Genomic DNA, 21152 nt, shown 5'->3' on the forward strand with positions numbered 1-21152 from the left:
CATCACCCATGTTTTAGAATGCTTTCTCATTTCAGAATAGAAAAATATGAATTTAAAGAGACATGAAAATAAAATCCAGATGTCTGAGTCCTAGCTTTGTTAGTTTTGGGGGAGATGGTTGGCCAATTACCCATATACTCCATTTTGTCTTTCCTTATTTTAATAGTTAAAATTATGTGATATGCCTCAGAACCATTAGAGAATCAATAAGAACTTTTGTAAAAAGGGCCTGGAGTTTCCTCAACCTGTTAGAATGCTGTGTGGTTTATTTTGAATTGTGGATTGTTTGAGCTTTACAGCTGATTGTCCTTTTGTGTGTTTTAGGATGGAGGTTCCAGCTCTGATAGTGACCTGAGTCTGTCTTCGATGGTTTTTCTTAACCACAGCAGTGGCTCTGATGATTCAGCTGGAGACGGGGAATGTGGCTTAGAGCAGTCCCTGGTTTCTCTGGAGATGTCTGAGGTGCTTCAAGATGAATCGAAGTTCAATATGTACCGGCTCTACTTTGGAAGCTCTTACGAATCAGAACTTGGAAATGGAACCTCTTCTGATTTGGTAACTTGTGTAGTTGTACAGTTTTGAAATAGGAAGCCATATGTCGGTTCAGTTTATGTCCTAACCAGCCCCATGTCTTTGTGGTTGGTGTGACTCCGTCATAAAGCACTCTTTCCATACACTAGTCAGTCATTTTCATTCCTTGTGAAGACGGGGCTGGCAGTAAGGGAGCCGAGGTAGCCAGGGGTGGGATTACCCTTTGGTTTCTTTAAGGTTTTTCTCTCTTAATTAGCAGCTTTAAAACATCTTTAGTAGCAGATCAATTTTATATTAAACTTAAATTGTATTATTGTAGAACAGTTAAGGATAATCAGAAATTTGGTATGATAATCTCAAAAATTCTGACAACAAAATGTTTTCTTTTGGTAATACTTCTGGTAGAAAGTATAAGCATAGTGAAAAAGTTATTAGTAATGTTTCCACAGGGAAAATGTTTAGATTAAGTTTGTGTGTTTCAGTTGCTAAGTTGTGTCTGACTCTTGCAACCCCATGGACTGTAGCCCACCAGGCTCCTCCGTCCATGGAATTCTCCAGGCAAGAGTACTGGAGTGCGCTGCCATTTCCTTCTCCAGGGGATCTTCCTGTCCCAAGGAATTTGAACCTGGGTGTCCTGCATTGCAGGCAGAGTCTTTACCGACTGAGCTACGAGGGAAGCCCAGATTAAATTTGGGCAATACCATTTTTCTAAATTAAAATAGCATTCAACACATATCTCAGAAGACAGTGATTCACTGTTACTTTATTGGTAAACTTAACATTTTTACAAATATTCAGTAATTTTTTAAGTAGATTTCCTTAATTAGGTTTTAAAAAATATAAAAGTAACCCATTTTTAGTCTCAAGAATAGTAAGCAGTTTTAATTCTAGTCTTTGTTTTCTGTTTCTTAACATGTAGAAATGCCCCAGCACCTTAGTATAACCTATCGTTAGAGCAGTAGTGGTGGATTTATAACAAAGCATTTAAAAAAACAAAACACCTGGCATGATGGCAGTTTTCACTCTGTGGTGGTTCAACCACGTAGGTATAGATGATCCTTTATAGAATACGAATGTATTTTAACCTGCTTATATTTTAGCTAGTTACAATGTAAGCTTCAGATCAGATCAGATCAGTCACTCAGTCGTGTCCGACTCTTTGTGACCCCATGAATCGCAGCACGCCAGGCCTCCCTGTCCATCACCAACTCCCGGAGTTCACTCAGACTCAGGTCCATCGAGTCGGTGATGCCATCCAGCCATCTCATCCTCTGTCGTCCCCTTCTCCTCCTGCCCCCAATCCCTCCCAGCATCAGAGTCTTTTCCAATGAGGCAACTCTTCGCATGAGGTGGCCAAAGTACTGGAGTTTCAGCTTCAGCATCATTCCTTCCAAAGAAATCCCAGGGCTGATCTCCTTCAAATGGACTGGTTGGATCTCCTTGCATTCCAAGGGACTCTCAAGAGTCTTCTCCAACACCACAGTTCAAAAGCATCAATTCTTCGGCGCTCAGCCTTCTTCACAGTCTAACTCTCACATCCATACATGACCACAGGAAAAACCATAGCCTTGACTAGATGGACCTTTGTTGGCAAAGTAATGTCTCTGCTTTTGAATACGCTATCTAGGTTGGTCATAACTTTCCTTCCAAGGAGTAAGCGTCTTTTAATTTCATGGCTGCAGTCACCTTCTGCAGTGATTTTGGAGACCAAAAAAATAAAGTCTGACACTGTTTCCACTGTTTCCCATCTATTTCCCATGAAGTGGTGGGACCAGATGCCATGATCTTCGTTTTCTGAATGTTGAGCTTTAAGCCAACTTTTTCACTCTCCACTTTCACTTTCATCAAGAGGCTTTTGAGTTCCTCTTCACTTTCTGCCATAAGGGTGGCGTCATCTGCATATCTGAGGTTATGGATATTTCTCCCGGCAATCTTGATTCCAGTTTGTGTTTCTTCCAGTCCAGCGTTTCTCATGATGTACTCTGCATATAAGTTAAATAAACAGGGTGACAATATACAGCCTTGACGAACTGCTTTTCCTATTTGGAACCAGTCTGTTCCATGTCCAGTTCTAACTGTTGCTTCCTGACCTGCATACAAATTTCTCAAGAGGCAGATCAGGTGGTCTGGTATTCCCATCTCTTTCAGAATTTTCCACAGTTTATTGTGCTCCACACAGTCAAAGGCTTTGGCATAGTCAGTAAAGCAGAAATAGATGTTTTTCTGGAACTCTCTTGCTTTTTCCATGATCCAGCGGATGTTGGCAATTTGATCTCTGGTTCCTCTGCCTTTTCTAAAACCAGCTTGAACATCTGGAAGTTCACTGTTCACATACTGCTGAAGCATGGCTTGGAGGATTTTGAGCATGACTTTACTAGCATGTGAGAAGAGTGCAATTGTGCGGTAGTTTGAGCATTCTTTGACATTGCCTTTCTTTGGGATTGGAATGAAAACTGACCTTTTCCAGTCCTGTGGCCACTGCTGAGTTTTCCAAATTTGCTGGCATATTGAGTGCAGCACTTTCACAGCATCATCTTTCAGGATTTGGAATAGTTCAACTGGAATTCCATCACCTCCACTAGCTTTGTTCGTAGTGATGCTTTCTAAGGCCCACTTGACTTCACATTCCAGGATGTCTGGCTCTAGGTCAGTGATCACACCATTGTGATTATCTGGGTCGTGAAGATCTTTTTTGTACAGTTCTTCGTGTAGTCTTGCCACCTCTTTTTAATATCTTCTGCTTCTGTTAGGTCCATACCATTTCTGTCCTTTATCGAGCTCATCTTTGCATGAAATGTTCCTTTGGTATCTCTGATTTTCTTGAAGAGATCTCTAGTCTTTCCCATTCTGTTGTTTTGTTTTCCTCTATTTCTTTGCATTGATTGCTGAAGAAGGGTTTCTTATCTCTTCTTGCTATTTTCTTTGGAACTCTGCATTCAGATGTTTATATCTTTCCTTTTCTCCTTTGCTTTTCGCTTCGCTTCTCTTCTCTTCACAGCTATTTGTAAGGCCTCCTCAGACAGCCATTTTGCTTTTTTGCATTTCTTTTCTATGGGAATGGTCTTGATCCCTGTCTCCTGTACAATGTCATGAACCTCATTCCATAGTTCATCAGGCACTCTATCTATCAGATCTAGGCCCTTAAATCTATTTCTCACTTCCACTGTATATTCATAAGGGATTGGATTTAGGTCATACCTGAATGGTCTAGTGGTTTTCCCTACTTTCTTCAATTTAAGTCTGAATTTGGCAATAAGGAGTTTATGATCTGAGCCACAGTCAGCTCCCAGTCTTGTTTTTGCTGACTGTATAGAGCTTCTCCATCTTTGGCTGCAAAGAATATAATCAGTCTGATTTCGGTGTTGGCCATCTGGTGATGTCCACGTGTAGAGTCGTCTCTTGTGTTGTTAGAAGAGGGTGTTTGCTATGACAGTGCGTTCTCTTGGGAAAACTCTATTAGTCTTTGCCCTGCTTCATTCTGTATTCCAAGACCAAATTTGCCTATTACTCCAGGTGTTTGTTGACTTCCTACTTTTGCATTCCAGTCCCCTATAATGAAAAGGACATCTTTTTTGGGTGTTAGTCCTAAAAGGTCTTGTAGGTCTTCATAGAACCATTCAACTTCAGCTTCTTCAGCGTTAGTGGTTGGGGCATAGACTTGGATTACTGTGATATTGAATGGTTTGCCTTGGAAACGAACAGAGATCATTCTGTCGTTTTTGAGATTGCATCCAAGTACTGCATTTCGGACTCTCTTGTTGACCATGATGGCCACTCCATTTCTTCTGAGGGATTCCTGCCCGCAGTAGTAAATATAATGGTCATCTGAGTTAAATTCAACCATTCCAGTCCATTTCAGTTCGCTGATTCCTAGAATGTCGACATTCACTCTTGGCATCTCTTGTTTGACCACTTCCAATTTGCCTTGATTCATGGACCTAACATTCCAGGTTCCTATGCAATATTGCTCTTTACAGCAGCGGACCTTGCTTCTATCACCAGTCACGTCCACAATGTAAGCTTACCCATGTTAAAGTTTTCCTGCTGAAAGTTTGTCATTTTATCTTTGATAAGTACATAACTTTTTTCTCCCTTGCTCTTTTTCCTTCCCTCCCATCTCTCATTATTAAACTTCACCATGCAGAGCTCACAATGCCTGTCAGCACCAAGCTCCATGACTCAGGAGTTTCCCGGAGCTCCTGGGAAAGATCAGTCACTACGACCTCCATTGTTCAGAACAGCCTCCCAGGAGGGTTACCAAGAACTCACACAGGAGCAGAGAGATCAACTGAGGGCAGATATCAGCATCATCAAAGGCAGATACCGGAGCCAAACTGGAGTAAGGCTTTCCCCCTTCATCGTAATTGTAAAACTTCTTACAGATTGTTTTTCCTGTTTTTGATATGTAGTTTTTTGGTTTGTAAATGCGCTCTCTTTATAAAGGGCTGAAACACATCGATTGGTCAAACAGTTATGTGCTAACAGATTTTGGTAATTTTATGAGAAAGGGAAGGCCTAGTCCCAAGAAAATGGCAAAAGCAAATAACATTCTTTTTCAAAAGCAAATAACTCTTTTTCATTATGTCCCTTAGTTAACTTTCTGTCATTTTATTTTTTGTTTAAGGAGGATGATGCCCTTAACCCACCAGGACCGAGCAAAACCAGTTTGGCTATTAGCCAGTCACATTTAATGACTGCGCTTAGTCATACTCGGCCGTCCATCAGTGAAGATGACTGGAAGACCTTTGCTGAATTGTAAGTAACAAATTCTGATTCAGAAGTATACATACTACTACAAGCGACAGTTCTTCAAACTTCTAGAGTTCTTTTTCAAATCACAAATATGTGGAATATTTAAAAGCCAATTCAAAAACATTTGCTCAGCAGCCATGCATTCAAACACTCAAAAATTTCAGGAATAAAGAAGTCAAAAATAAATTTTTATTTTTATATAAATGTATGTTTATATAAATCAGACTTAATCAAATGGTTAATGGACTTTTTAAATTTTAAAAACAAAAAGTATATTAATGAAACATGATTTCTCTCTACAACGATCCCCATTTCTAACTTAAATAACCACAGTAAGACTAAACTGTTTTCAAATTAAATCTAGTTTCAATAAACTTGGCCTGATTATTTATATAAGTTCAGCAAGAATAGTAATTGAGTATATAGGTGCTTTTTGCTGGAAATTTTTAGAAGGAATCTCACTTTGGTGTTTTAGAAGACTTGATGCTTGGAAGCCAAGGCAAGTACTTTCCATAAGATTTTGCTTGCAGTAGCTATATACTGGTGACCCTCAAACAACATGGACTTGAACTACAAGAGTCGATTTTCAGTAAACATGTACTGTAGTACTACACACTCCATGGCTTGTTGAATCTGTGGATACAGAGGGCTGACTGAAGATTTATGTCTGTTAGTGAGGGGTGGGGTTGGTATGCCTCACTCCTGTGTTGTTAAAGCGTCAGCCGTATTCAGGTGGCTTAAATTCCTCTCTTTTGGAGGTCCCCAAGATACCCTGAAGTCCCTATACCTGCCAGGAAATGACCTTCCTAAACTCATCTGGAAAGGTTACTGGGAACTCTGAAAAACAGGTACCAGGCGGGTTTTCCAAGGGGCGTTATCGGTTCCATAAAATCAATCTTAGTTTCTTAGGACTGGTCTCCTTTGTTCTCCATGCACTCTCACATGTGACATTACAGTCAAAGCCTTGGTAAGACAGCCGGTGCTTCCAGCTGTGTCCTGTCACAAGGAGAAAGGGTTCTCCTGGAACTTATGGAAATAACTGTAGCCAGAGGAATATTGTTTGAGAGTTTCTGAATTCTGGAAGGATCAGGTAGAAAACATGTTTCATTTTTGTTCACAAAGGCATATTCAACCAAATTATTGATAGCTTAAAAGAAAAAGTTTTCCTTAAATCTGGAAAAAATAAAACAATACTTGATAAACCCAAAGTCATAAAAACTGTAATGTCCTCAGTAGTTCATTCAGTCCCATGTAATTAACTTTTATGGATCTTTTGTTAGCAGTTTATGAAGCCATCAGTTTCTCCATTAGAGTTCTACAAATTCTTACCTGATTCAGTGATATAAACTTTCTGAAAGTTACCAGAAACCAGCGCTTGTTAGAGTACGTCCATGAGTCTCACTGAAGATCTAGCACTTTTGCAGGAACACTTTTACAATAATTATAAATGACAAAAGACTTAAAAATGGCCGTGGTTAAAGATTTGATGAAACTCTTTACTATCTTTGCCAACTTTTCTGTAAATCTGAAGCTCTTCTAAAATAAAAAAAAAAATCTGATGAAGCATCACTATGATGCAGTTGATGAGGAAATTTGGTCATTTCTGTGACATACAATTTTAAAAGATAACTGGAATTACAGGAGTTGTATACAGTTCCTAAATGTCTGATATGTAATATTCATAAGGCATGTTAATAACATACCCATATAAATATAACTGAGTATCGTTTGTAGTATTTTTTCTTGACAATGCTTCCTGTGTAATGTAATATATCAAGTAAGCCTAATTTATCTTTCTCTTTTTGTAAGGAGAAAGGGAATAGATCTCTTGAGATGTTCCAGGGGATCTCTGGAAAATCACAAGAGTTAATTCAAAGTCAAAAAGCCTTATTTAGAATTTGGGGAAGTTTGTCAAAAATATCAAGAGGTTTTAAAACACCAGTACTATCTTACGTATCTTACTGTTAAACAATACTTACTCGCTTAACCATAGTGTCAGATTTTGCAGGCAAATGCAGAGTTACATAGTTGTAAAAATGAAACACTGAAGACTTTCTTAAGACATGAGGCATAGGGAATTCTTTGGATAAAATAGGATTTTGATTTCTAAAAATGTTTTCTATGAAGACTACTTAAAAAGGTAAAGAACCTTTCATAGTCTCAGCAGTAGCAGACCAATAGCCAAAAAAATTTTTGTCCTGAAGGAGAACATTTTAATATCAGTAGTATATAAACTAAAACTTTTTTTTTTAAACCCCATAGTAAATTCATTCCATTTTTCCACCTTGACTACAGTCAGTCTCTCTGCAAGTTTCTGTATTTGTTCAGTTTGTCCTTTATTCTTTCCCATTCTGAAACAGTCAGAATAGAGTTGCGTAGCTGTTTTCCTTGTAAATTCTCAGTTCTAGTTAAAGACATTAATTAGAATTCTTAACACAAAACTTAACTTGTAATTTTGAACTGTTACACTAGCATTTTGTAGACTGGTAGATTACTGCATACATTTCATAATTTCCGGAAGAATACACCTTAACAGTACGATTCTTCAGTAGAATAGGACACATTTCTTTATACTTTGAAATATTTTTATTTTCTACATTGTAAGAAGCCAAAAGTAAATAATACTATGTTCAGTAGTTAATGTTTCAGTATTTTATCATATTTAAAAATGATCTAGATATCCAGTGAATTTTCATCATTTACCAAAACTAAGGGTTTAAGTTACTGAAGAGATTATGGAAACAAAGGAGACATACCATAAAAATTATTACTGAGAAGTTCACTTATGAAAATTTTATGGGATATTAAAGCAGTTAACTGTCATGGCAAGTTTCATAACATATACTTTAACTTTATTTAGTGGACAGTATCCCAGATCACTTTATTTGGATTAGTTTGTATTATGTTTCTGAGAGTTGAGAAATCTTAAATTTGTGCTTTTTTCTCTAAGCCAATTAAGTAGATCATTTTACAAATTATGGCAATATTCATCCAAAATACCATATATACATTGATATAACAAACACAAACAGATCCTGTTTAATTTCCATCCCCAAATTTTAGCCTTGGGAGGTTTTTTTTTTTAATTGGAATATTTTACTGTGTTGTTAGTTCTTATACAGAACGTGTATCGGGTATTTGTATACATGTATCCTTTCGCTCCCTCTTGAGCCCCCCTTCTGCCCCACCCCTCTAGGTTGCAACAGAGCCCCCAGCTGAGCTCCCCATGTTACTCAGCAGCTTCCCACGAGCTGTCTTACATGTGGTAGTGTATATACGTCAGTTCATCCCACCCTCCCCTTCCCCCCACTCTGTGTCCACAAGTCCCTTTCTCTACATCTGCTTCTGTATCCCTGCCCTGCAAATAGGTTCATCATATATGCACTTACGATTCTTTTTAGATTTAGATTCTAGATTCCACATATATGCAATAACATACAATACTTGTTCTGACTGACTTCACTTTGTATGAGACTCCAGGTTCATCCACATCACTCCATATGACCCAAATTCATTCTTTTTTAAACCATGGGAGTTGTTAACGTGTGTGAAAGTTGTTCAGTCACATGCAACTCTTGCAACCGCATGGATTGTAACCTGCCTGGCTTCTCTGCCCGTGGACTTCTCCAGGCAAGAACACTGGAGTGGGTTGCCGTTTCTTCCTCCAGGGGATCTTCCCGACCCAGGTCTCCTGCACTGCAGGCAGATTCTTTACCATCTGAGCCACTAGGGAAGCCCAGGAATTTTTATAGGTCTGTATTTTTTAAAAAGCCTCTCCTGTTTCTGCTCCTTTTTTTCCCCCCAGTCTCAGGTGATTGTGGACAGTGTTTTAGTTATCTCCTAGGATATGTACAGGGACAGAGGAAGAAAGTCAGTTTTCTGCTTACTTATGTTTAAATAGAGTTGATTTACAGCATTAGCTTCCGGTGTACTACAAAGTGATTCAGTATTTATAGATTACACTCCATTTAAAGTTACTGCAAAATAATGGCTACATTTCCCTGTGATGAACAATACGGTCCTTGTTCCTTATTTTATCCAGAGTAGTTTGTACCTCTTAATCCCCAAACCTGGCTTGCTCCTTTCCTTCCTTCTCTCGTCTGGTAACCACTAGTTTGTTCCCTGTATCTGAGTCCATTTCTGTTTTGTTTTATACATTCATTTGTTTTTTTAGATTCCAAAGTAAGTGATATGGTATTTGTCTTTTCTGATGGTACTCTCTAGGTCCATCCATGTTGTATCAAATGGCAGTGTTTCAGTCTTTTTTAATGGCTGAGTAATACTCCTAAGTAATATTCCATCTTATTAAGCCAGTTGTTTATTGATGGACACTTCTGTTGCTTCCATACCTTGGCAATTCTAAATAATGCTTCTTTGAACATTAAAATACATGTATCTTTTTAAATTACTATTTGTTTTTCTACTATATTACTTACTATATTTATTAATATTCTATACATAGCAATATAGAGTATAGTAATACTATATAGCATTACTATACTATATTACTAGTTATAGAGTATAGTAATCTCTATATAGTAATATCTAGTATACTAATTAATACTCATCACATTCTGGGTATATACACCCAGATTAGAATTGCTGGTTACATGGTAGTTCTATATTTTAGAGGAACATCCGTATTGTAGGGAGCCTCCATTTTGTTTTCAGTAGTGGTTAGTTACATAAACGTCTGTTGACACCAGTAGTGTCAGACGGTCCCCTTTTCTCCTCTTCCTTGCCGTTATGACCTCTAGTCTTTTTGATGATAGCCATTCTGACAGCTGTGAGGTGGTATCTCACTGTGCTTTTGGTTTGCATTTCTCTAATTAGAGATGTTAGCCTTCTATCTGTATGTCTTCTTTGGAAAATGTCTGTTCTGATCCTCTGCCCATTTTTCCTCAGGTTTCTTTGATATTGAGTTGTGTGTACTCCTTACAGTCTGGGTGTTTCTGGTCACATCATTTGCAAATATTTCTTCCCATTCAGTAGGTTATCTTTTTGTTGATTATTTCCTCTTTCTAGGAGTCTGGAGGTACGTTTATTATCAGATGTCTAGAGTAATTATTTACAATTTCCTATCTTTAAATAGTTCTAACATCCTGATCTTTTACACTATCTGCAATCATTTTGAGGTGAATAGGGGAGGTCTGGGGGTTGGTAAAGAGAGGTGAACTTTTGAATTGTTTCTAGAGCCACATTTCTGATTTTGCAGAGACCAATTTGTAAAATATGGACAGTTTCTTATTTCCTCAAAAAACTAGATTGCAGCCTGAATGCTATCAAGGGCCTGACCCAACCATCCAGCTACATGAAGAAGATCTTTAACTATGAAGGAAATCAAAAGATGTTGCCTCTAAGAGACCCACGTTAGGGCAAAGGGCATGCACAGATTAAAAGTAAGGGGATGCAGGAGGATGCCATCGCAAGATGGCAGAGTAGAGGGCTGTGAGCTCACCCTCTTCCTGCAGAAACACCAAAACCACAACTGGTGAACAACAATTTACAAAAAAAATTACTGGAACCTCCCAAAAAAGATATTCTACATCCAAAGACAAAAGCCACAATAAGATGGTAGGAGGGGCATTACTGCAAATCCCATACCTTCTGGGTGGGTGACCCACAAGCTTGGAAACAATTCTCCCATGGAAGTTATCCCACAGGAGTAAAAGTTTTAAACCCCACATCAGCCTTCCCAGCCTGGGGGTCTAGCCCCCAGAGAATCTGGCTTTGAAGGCCAGTGGGGTTTGATCACAGTATTTCTACAAGATGGGGAGAAACACAAAGTCTGCTCTTAGAGGACACACACAAAGTCTCATGTATACAAAGACCCAGGGGAAAAGAGCAGTGACCTGATAAGAGACAGGGACAGACCTACCTGCTAGTACTGGATAGTCTCCTGCAGAGGTCAGGGAGAGAGGTAGTGGCGACCATGACTCACTGCAAGAACAAAGACACCGGCAGCAAGGATTCTGGGATGTACTTACTAGCATGAATCCTCCCCGAGGCTGCATTAGCCCCTGCAGGCTCCAGTGCTGGGTTGCCTCAAGCCAAACCACCAACAGGGCAGGAACACAGCCCCACCCATCAGCAGACAAGCGGATTAAAGACTCCCTGAACATGGCCCTGTGCACCAGAGGGACAAAATCCAGCTCTACCCACCAGTGGACCAGAATCAGCCCTTCTCATCAGGAAGCCTGCACAAATGTCTCAGTCAGCCGCAACCACCAGAGGGCAGTCAGAAGAACTACAGTCCTGCGGCCTGTGGAACAGAAAAAGCGATCACAGAAAGTGAAAGTGAAGTCGCTCAGTCATGTCCAACTCTTTGCGACCCGGTGGACTGTAGCCTACCAGGCTTCTCCTTCCATGGGATTCTCCAGGCAAGAATACTGGAGTGGGTTGCCATTTCCTTCTCCAGGGGATCTTCCCAACCCAGGGATCAAACCCGGGTCTTCTGCATTGGAGGCAGACGCTTTAACCCCTGAGCCACAGGGAAGCCCCAGAAAGTTAGTCAAAATGAGATTGAAAAGGAATATGTCCCAGATAAAGGAACAAGATGACACCCAGAAGAACAACTAAGTGAAATAAAGATAGCCAACCTACTAGAAAAAGAATTCAGAATAATAGTGAAGATGATCAAAGATCTCAGAAAAAGAATGGAGGCAAGGCTTGAGAAAGATACAATAGATGTTTGCTGAAGACTGAGAAGAACTAAGGAGCAAACAGATGAACAATCTGAAATGAAAAATACACCAGAAGGAATCAATAGAATAAGTGAAGCAGAAGAACACATAAGTGACCTGAAAGATAATAGTGAAAATCACTGCCACGGAACATAACAAAAGACAAAGACAGTCTAAGAGACGTCCAGGACAATATTAAAGGCACCAATATTTGCATTACAGAGTTCCCAGAAGAAAAAGAGAGAAAGGATCTGAGAAAATATTTGAAGAGATAATAGCTGAAAAATTCCCTAACATGGGAAGGGAAATAGTCACCAACATCTAGGAAGAACAGAGAGTCCAGATAGGATAAACCTAAGTAGGAACATGTGTAAGGAACATGCTGAAACACATATTAGTCAAACAAAGATTGAATACAACAAAATAAAAATTACAAACATTAAATATAAAAGCAACAAATGCCATCCAAGAGAACTCCCATAAGTTTATCAGCTGGTCTTTCAGCAGAAACTCTGCAAGCCAGAAGGGAGTGGCATGATATATTTAATACATGCAGAAAAGGCTGTTGACAAAATTCAGCATCCATTTATGATGAAAAGGCTCCAGAAAGTTTTTTCAGAGGAAACACACTATCAATATAACAAAGGCCATATATGGTAAAGCTACAGCTAACATCTTCAGTTCAGTCGCGTCCAACTCTTTGTGACCCCATGGACTACAGCACGCCAGGCCTCCCTGTCCATCACCAACTCCCAGAGTTTACTCAAATTCATGTCCATTGAGTCAGTGATGCCATCCAAACATCTCATCCTCTGTCGTCCCCTTCTCCTCCCACCTTCAATCTTTCCCAGCATCAGGGTCTTTTCCAATGAGTCAGTTCTTCGCATCAGGTGGCAAAGTATTGGAGCTTCAGCATTGGTCCTTCCAGTGAATAGTTAGGACTGATTTCCTTTAGGATGGACTGGTTGGATCTCCTTGCAGTCTAAGGGACCCTCAAGAGTCTTCTCCAACACAGTTCAAAAGCATCAATTCTTTGGTGCTCAGCTTTCTTTATAGTCCAACTCACATCCACACATGGCTAGAAAAACCTTTGTTTTTGACTAGACAGACCTTTGTTGGCAAAGTAATGTCTCTGCTTTTTAATATGTTGTCTAGGTTGGCCATAACTTTTCTACCAAGGAGCAATCATTTTTTAATTTCATGACTGCAGTCACCATCTGCAGTGATTTTGGAGCCCCCCAAAATAGTCTGTCATTGTTTCCTATCTATTTGCCATGAAGTGATGGACCAGATGCCGTGATCTTAGTTTTCTGAATGTTGAGTTTTAAGCCAACTTTTTCACTCTCCTCATTCACTTTCATCAAGAGGTTCTTTAGTTCTTCTTCACATTCTGCCATAAGGGTGGTGTCATCTGCATATTTGAGGTTACTGATATTTCTCCCAGCAACCTTGATTCCAGCTTGTGCTTCATCCAGCCCAGCATTTCTCATAATGTATCCTGCATATAAGTTAAATAATCAGGGTGACAATACACAGCCTTGATGTACTCCTTTCCCGATTTGGAACCAGTATGTTGTTCCATGTTCAGTTCTAACTGTTGCTTCTTGACCTGCATACAGATTTCTCAGGAGGAAGGTCGGGTGGTCTGATATTCCCATCTCTTGAAGAATTTTCCACATACTTAACAGTGAAAAGCTGAAAGCAGTCCCTCTAAACGGGAATAAGACTAGGATGCCCAATCTCACCAGTTTTATTTAACATAGTTTTGGAAGTCCTAATCATGGCAATCAGAGAATAAAAAGAAACAAAAGGACTCCAAGTTGGAAAAGACATTAAAATGTCACTGTTTGCTGTTGAAGTGATACTATACATAGAAAATCCTAAAGACACTACCAGAAACACTACTGAGCCCATCAATGAATTCATTAGAGTTGCTGGTTACAAAATTAATCCACATAAATCTGTTACATTCCTAGATACTTACAATGAAACAAAAAGAGAAATTAAAGAAGCAGTCCCATTTACCATCACAGCAAAAAGAATAAAATACCTAGGAATAAACCTACCTAAGGAAACAAAAAACCTTTACTCTGAAAACTGTGAGACACTGGTGAAAGAAATTGAAGATAACACAAACAGATGGGAAAATATACTATAGTCTTGGACTGGGAGCATCAATATTGTGAAAATGACTGTACTACACAAGCCACGCTACACATTCATTGTGATCTGTATTAAATTACCAATGGCATCTTTTACAGAACTAGAACAAAGAGTCTTAAAGTTCATATGGAAACCCAAAAGACCCTGAGTAAGAGCAATCTTAAGAAAAACAGCTGAGAGAATCAGACTTCCTGATGTCAAGACTATATTATAAAGCTATAGCCATCAAGACAGTATGGTTCTGGCACAAAAGCAGACATATCATCAATGGAACAGGATAGAAGCCCAGAAACATAAACAATGGAGAAGAGACAGTCTGTTCAATAAATGGTGCTGGGAAAACTGGACAGCTCCACGTAAAAAAAAAGAGAACATTTTTTAACACCATACAGAAGAATAAACTTGAAATGGATTAAAGGTCTAAATGAAAGGTCAGACACTATAAAACTCAGAGGAAAACATAGGCAGAACTCTGACATAATTCATAGCAATGCCTTTTTCAATCCATCTGTCAGAGTAATAGAAATAAGAACAAAAATAAGCAAATGGGACCCAATTAAACTCAAAATCTTTTGCACAGCAAAGGAAACCTTAAGCAAAAAGAAAAGCAACCCACAGAATGGGAGAAAATATTTACAAATGAGAGTTGATGAGGGATTAATCTCCAAAATTTACTAACAGTTCATGGAGTTTAATATCAAAATAAACAACACAATCAAAAACTGGGCAGAAGACCTAAATAGACATTTCTCCAAAGATGACATACAGATGGCAAAGAGGCATACTGGAAAGATGTTCAACTCACTAATTACAGAAATGCAAATCAAAACTACAGTGAGGGCTTCCCTGGTGGTCCAGTGGTTAAGAATCTGCCTTGCAATGCAAGGGACATAGGTTCGATCCCTGTCTGGGAAGATCCCACGTGCCACAGAGCAGTTAAGCATGTGTGCCACAACTACTGAGGCCGAGCATGCGAGAGCCTGTGCTCTGCAACAAGAGAAGCCACTGCAGTGAGAAGCCTGTGCACCACCACTGGAGAGCGGCTCCCACTTTCTGCAACTAGAGAAAGCCTGTTCGCAGCATCAAAGACCCAGTGTAGTCAATAAATAAATAAATTCTATTAAAAAAAAAACTACAACGAGATATCACTTTACAGCAGTCAAAATGGCTGTCATCAACAAACCCACAAACAGTAAGTGCTGGAAAGGGTGTGGAGAGAAGGGAGCCCTCCTCCACTGTTGGTCAGAATGTACACTGAGACAGGCACTGTGAACAGTATAGGTGTTCCTTAAAAACTCAAAATAGAGATACTCGATGATCCTGCAATTCCACCCTGGGCATGTATTTGGAGAACAATAGTCTGAAAGAGTACATGCACCCAGTGTCCACTACAGTTCTATTTACCAGTGCCAAGACATGGAAACAACCTAAATATCCTCTGACAGGTGAGTGGATATAGAAGATTTGGTGCACACACACAGGCATATTACTCAGCCATTACAGAAATGAAATAATGGACCTAGAGATTGTCATACTGAATGAAATAAGTCAGACAAAAAAAGACAAATACCATATATTGCTTTTATGTGGAATCTAAAAAAAAAATTATTCAAATGAAAGGGAATGGACAAAGATACTCCATCCAAACAGAAAGGACAAAACAGGGATTGCAATTCTCATATCATACAAAATGGACTTTAAAACAAGATTATAAAGAAAGATAAGGACATTAATGATAAAAGCCTCAATACATGGAAAGGATATGACACTTGTCAACATATATGCACCTAATATAGGAGAACCCAAATGTATAAAACAAATACTAACAGATTCAAAGAGAGAGAATGAAAGGACCACAGTAAGAGACCTTAACACCCCTCTCACATCAATGGGCAGACCTTTGAGACAGAAAGTGAATAAGGCAACAGAGATCCTAAATGATAAAATAGCAGTTAGACTTAATTGATGTCTTCAGAACATAACATCCAAAATCAAACAAACAAAAAAACCAAAATACATTCTTTTCAAGTGGACATGAAATATTCTCTAGGGTTGACCGCATCCTAGGACACAAAACAAGCCTCAACAAATTTAAGAGTATAGAATTATTTCAAGCATCTTTTCTGATCATAATGGCATGAAACTAAAAGTCAACCACAAAAAAAACGAGAAAAAAAATTACATGCAGACTAAACAATATGCTACTAAAATCCAAGTGGTCAGCAAAATTGAAGAAGTGAAGTACTTTGAGGCAAATGACAATGAAAACAGAACCATATAAAATCTGTGGGATGCAGTGAAAGCAGTTCTTAGAGGGACGTTCACAGCAATACAGGCTTCTTTAAGAAACAGGAAAATATAACAACTTAATCCACCACTTAAAGAACTAGAAAAAGAACTAACAAAATATCACAATGAAGGAGATGATAATAAAACTCAGAAGTAAAATAGATATAAGAAACATAAGAAAAGATCAATAAAACCAAGAGCTGGTTCTTTGAAAGGTAAACAAAATTGGCCAGGCTTACTAATAAGAAAAGAGGGAAGACCCAAATAAACAAAATATGAAAGAGAAGAAATCACAACTGATGCCGCAGGCGGAGGAAAGGTAAGAATAGTATAAACAGTTGCTGTCTAGTCACTAAGCTGTGTCTGACTCTTCGCAACCCCATTTTTGGGGTTGCAGCAAGCCAGACTTCCCTCTCCTCCAGTGTCTCCCAGAGTTTGCTCAAGTTTATGTCCATTGAGTCAGTGATGCTATCTAAACATCTCATCCTCTGCCACCCTCTTCTTTACTTTGTTCTACTGTGAACGTACTGTGTTCTACTGTGAACAATCATGTCAACAAATTTGACAGCCTAGAAGAAATGGATCAATTTTTAGAACAACAGCCCACCAAAACTGAATCAAGAAGAAATAGATAACCTGAGCAAACCAATCACTAGAAATGAAATAGAATCTAATTTTTAAAACTCCCTTCAAACAAGAGCCCAGAACCAAATAGCTCACTGGGGAATTGTACCAAACATACCAAGAAGAAATCACATTGATCCTTCCCAGACTCTTCCAAAAGATTGAAGAGGAAAGAATACTCCCAAAGATATTCTTCGAAAGCACCATCACTTTGACACCAAAACCAAACAAAGACAACCAAAAAAGAAAATTACAGGCGAATACCTTTGATGAATAGAGACACAGAACTTCTCAACAACACGTTAGCAAAGCGAATCCAACAACACGTGCAGAAAGGCACACACCACGACCAGTCTGGATTCATCTCAGGGTCACAGGATGATTCCGCTTCTGAAAATCAGTGAGATGCAGCACATCTGGATGACAGTAACAGTGACTGGTGAAAGGAATCCAGATTGGAAGAGAAGAAATCAAACTGTTTGCTGATGACGTGGTACTATATACTCAGAAGATCCTAAAGATGCTACCAGGAAGCCATAAACAAAATGAAACACAACCTACAGACTAGGAGAAAATATTTCTCCCAGTGATGAACTAGGAGATGCGACTGACAGAGGGTTAATATCCAAAATATACAAACAGCTCATACAGGTCAACAACAAAAAAGCAATCAACCCGATTGAAAAATGGGCAGGAGACCTCAGTAGACATTTCTCCTAAGACAACGTACATATGGCCAATCGGCACACAAAAAGATGCTCAGTGTCACTAATTATTAGAGAAATGCAAATCACAACCAGAGTGAGGTACCCCTCACACCAGTCAGCCTGGCCGTCATTAAAAATTCTACGTATAAAGAATGCTGGAAAGGGTGTAGTGAAAAGGGAGCGCTCTTACACTGTTGCTAGGAATGTAAATTGATACAGCCACTATGGAAAACAGTATGGAGGTTCCTCAAAAAACTAAAAATACAGTTGCCAAAATATCCAGAATCCCTTTCTTGGGCATATAGCCAGACAAAACTATTAATTTGAAAAGACACCCAAGACCCCTGCTTACACAGCAGCATATTTATTATAGCTGAGACATCAGTTCAGTCACTCAGTCGTGTCCGACTCTTTGCAACCCCATGGACTGCAGCACACCGGGCCTCCCTGTCCATCACCAACTCCCAGGGTTTACTCAAACTCATGTCCATTGAGTCGGTGATGCCATCCAACCATCTCATCCTCTGCCGTCCCCTTCTCCTCCCAGCCTTCAGTCTTTCCAAGCATCAGGATCTTTTCAAATCAGTCAGTTCTTCACATTACTGCTACTGCTAACTCACTTCAGTCGTGTCCGACTCTGTGTGACCCCATAGATGGCAGCCCACCAGGCTCCCCCATCCCTGAGATTCTCCAGTCAAGAACACTGGAGTGGGTTGCCATTTCCTTCTCCAATGCATGAAAGTGAAAAGTGAAAGTGAAGTCGCTCAGTCGTGTCCGACTCTTAGCAACCCCATGGACTGCAGCCCACCACGCTCCTCCGTCCATGGATTTTCCAGGCAAGAGTACTGGAGTGGGGTGCCATTGCCTTCTCCATCTTCACATTAGGTGGCCCAAGTATTGGAGTTTCAGCTTCAGCATCAGTCCTTCGAATGAATATTCAGGGCTGATTTCCTTTAGGATGGACTGGTTGGATCTCCTTGCAGTCCAAGCGCCTCTCAGAGGAGTCTCCTCCAACACCACAGTTCAAAAGCATGAATTCTTTGGTGCTCAGCTTTATTTATAGTCCAACTCTCACATCCATACATGACTACTGGGAATACCATAGCTTTAACCACATGGAACTTTGTTGGCAAAGTAATGTTTCTGTTTTTAAATATGCTGTCTAGGTTGGTCATAACTTTTTTTCCAAGGAGTACGCGTCTTTTAATTTCATGGCTGCAATCACCATCTGCAGTGATTTTGGAGCCCAGAAAAATAAAGTCTGACACTGTCTCCACTGTTTCCCCATCTATGTGACATGAAGTGATGGGCCCGAATGCCATGATCTTAGTTTTCTGAATGTTGAGCTTTAAGCCAACTTTTTCACTCTCCTCTTTCACTTTCATCAAAAGGTTCTTTAGTTCTTCACTTTCTGCCATAAGGCTGGTGTTATCTGCATATCTGAAGTTATTGATATTTCTCCTGGCAGTCTTGATTCCAGCTTGTGCTTCCTCCAGCCCAGCGTTTCTCATGATGTACTCTGCATATAAGTTAAATAAGCAGGGTGACAATATACAGCCTTGATGTACTCCTTTCTTGATTTGTAGCCAGTCTGTTGTTTCATGTCCAGTTCTAACTGTTGTTTCCTGACCTGCATACAGATTTCTCAAGAGGCAGGTCAAGTGCTCTGGTATTCCTGTCTCTTTCAGAATTTTCCAGTTTATTGTGATCCACACAGTCAAAGGCTTTGGCATAGTCAATAAAGCAGAAATACATGTTTTTCTGGAACTCTCTTGCTTTTTTGATGTTCCAGAAGATGTTGGCAATTTGATCTCTGTTTCCTTTGCCTTTTCTGAATCCAGCTTGAACATCTGGAAGTTCACAGTTCACATACTGTTAAAGCTAGGCTTGGAGAATTTTGAGCATTACTTTGCTAGTGTGTGAGATGAGTGCAATTCTGCATTAGTTTGAGCATTCTTTGGCATTGCCTTTATTTGGGATTGGAATGAAAACTGACCTTTTCCAGTCCTGTGGCCACTGCTGAGTTGTCCAAATTTGCTGGCATATTGAGTGCAGCACTTTCACAGCATTATCTTTTAGGATTTGAAATAGCTCAACTGGAATTCCATCACCTCCCCTAGCTTTGTTCATAGTGATGCTTCCTAAGGCCCACTTGACTTCACATTCCAGGATGTCTGGCTCTAGGTGAGTGATCACACCATCGTGATTATGTGGGTCTGAAGATCTTTTTTGTACAGTTATTCTGTGTATTCTTGCCATCTCTTAATATCTTCTGTTTCTGTTAGGTCTGTACCACTTCTGTCCTTATTGTCCCATCTTTTCATGAAATGTTCCCTTGGTATCTGTAATTTTCTTGAAGAGATTTCTAGTCTTTCCCATTCTATTGTTTTCCTCTATTTCTTTGCACTGATCACTGAGGAAGGCTTTCTTATCTCTCCTTGCTGTTCTTTGGAAGTCTGCATTCAAATGGATATATCTTTCCTTTTCTCCTTTGCTTTTTGCTTCTCTGAGCTGAGACTTGGAAACAACCTCAATGTCCATTGACAGATGAGTGGATAAAGAAGTTGCCGTGTGTGTGTGTGTGTGTGTATATACACACACACACACATACACATACCCTGGAATATTACTTAGCCAAAAAAAGTGAAATAATTGCATATGCAGCAACATGGATGAACCTGGAGGTTATCATACGAGGTGAAACAGGTCAGAAAGAGGAAGACCTGTAGACGTATGCAACCCCAAGGCTGGCTGTTGTGCCCCTCTGTGTCTTTTTCCTGTTGTCTTTCCATAGGCAGCATAAGACACTTGTTTAGCGTTAGCACTCTTCATGTGTTTTTCAAAAACAGAAGTTTTCTCCAGTTTAAAGGATCCACCTGGCCACTGACAGACAGGGTCTTAATGGTGACTGTAACCTGCAACCCTTTTTATGGCTTAACCATGAATGACCATAAGAAGTGTCCAAAAAGAGTGCAAAAGACGTAGCTTTCAGAAGATCCACAAAGTTTACTCACAGAGCTAGCCAAAGAAAGCAAAGTGCTTCGTGGTCACAGGCAGTGAGAATGGGGCAGTGAAGATGGAGTCTCCCGTCTCCCACCAGAGCGTGTGATGCCGCCAGTTGCCGGCCTGCCCTCCGCTGCACTCACAGGAGCTCCTGGAGCAGGACTTCCCTGCACCAAGAAGACAGTGAAGCTTGAGCCAACAAAGGCCCCTGTGGGCTGGGACACCTTAAAGCCAGCTCCCTAAGAGCTGGCATAGCTGGACAGAGATCGCTGCTTATCACTTCTTGTCTCAGATCCTGAGTTTTCTTGATGCCCATCAGATTCAAGCTGATACTTAATCTTCTGGCTGGCTTCTCGCTGGTTAAGCCACAGAGAGTCACAAACCCATACCAGTCACAAAG

The 21152-nt window shown here is 39.8% G+C and overlaps 1 protein-coding gene across 1 annotated transcript in view; it reads left to right on the plus strand.

The window, feature by feature from the left end:
- Positions 1-21152, plus strand: part of PEX1 (peroxisomal biogenesis factor 1) — an 81575-nt gene that overhangs the window by 57759 nt on the left and 2664 nt on the right. The window contains exons 21-23 of the mRNA XM_027540186.1: positions 325-555; positions 4676-4870; positions 5156-5286. Of these exons, the coding sequence (XP_027395987.1) occupies positions 325-555; positions 4676-4870; positions 5156-5286 (557 nt within the window). The remainder of the gene's footprint in view (positions 1-324; positions 556-4675; positions 4871-5155; positions 5287-21152) is intronic.

Source organism: Bos indicus x Bos taurus, chromosome 4, assembly GCF_003369695.1.
Source record: "Bos indicus x Bos taurus breed Angus x Brahman F1 hybrid chromosome 4, Bos_hybrid_MaternalHap_v2.0, whole genome shotgun sequence".
Classification (NCBI taxonomy): domain Eukaryota; kingdom Metazoa; phylum Chordata; class Mammalia; order Artiodactyla; family Bovidae; genus Bos; species Bos indicus x Bos taurus.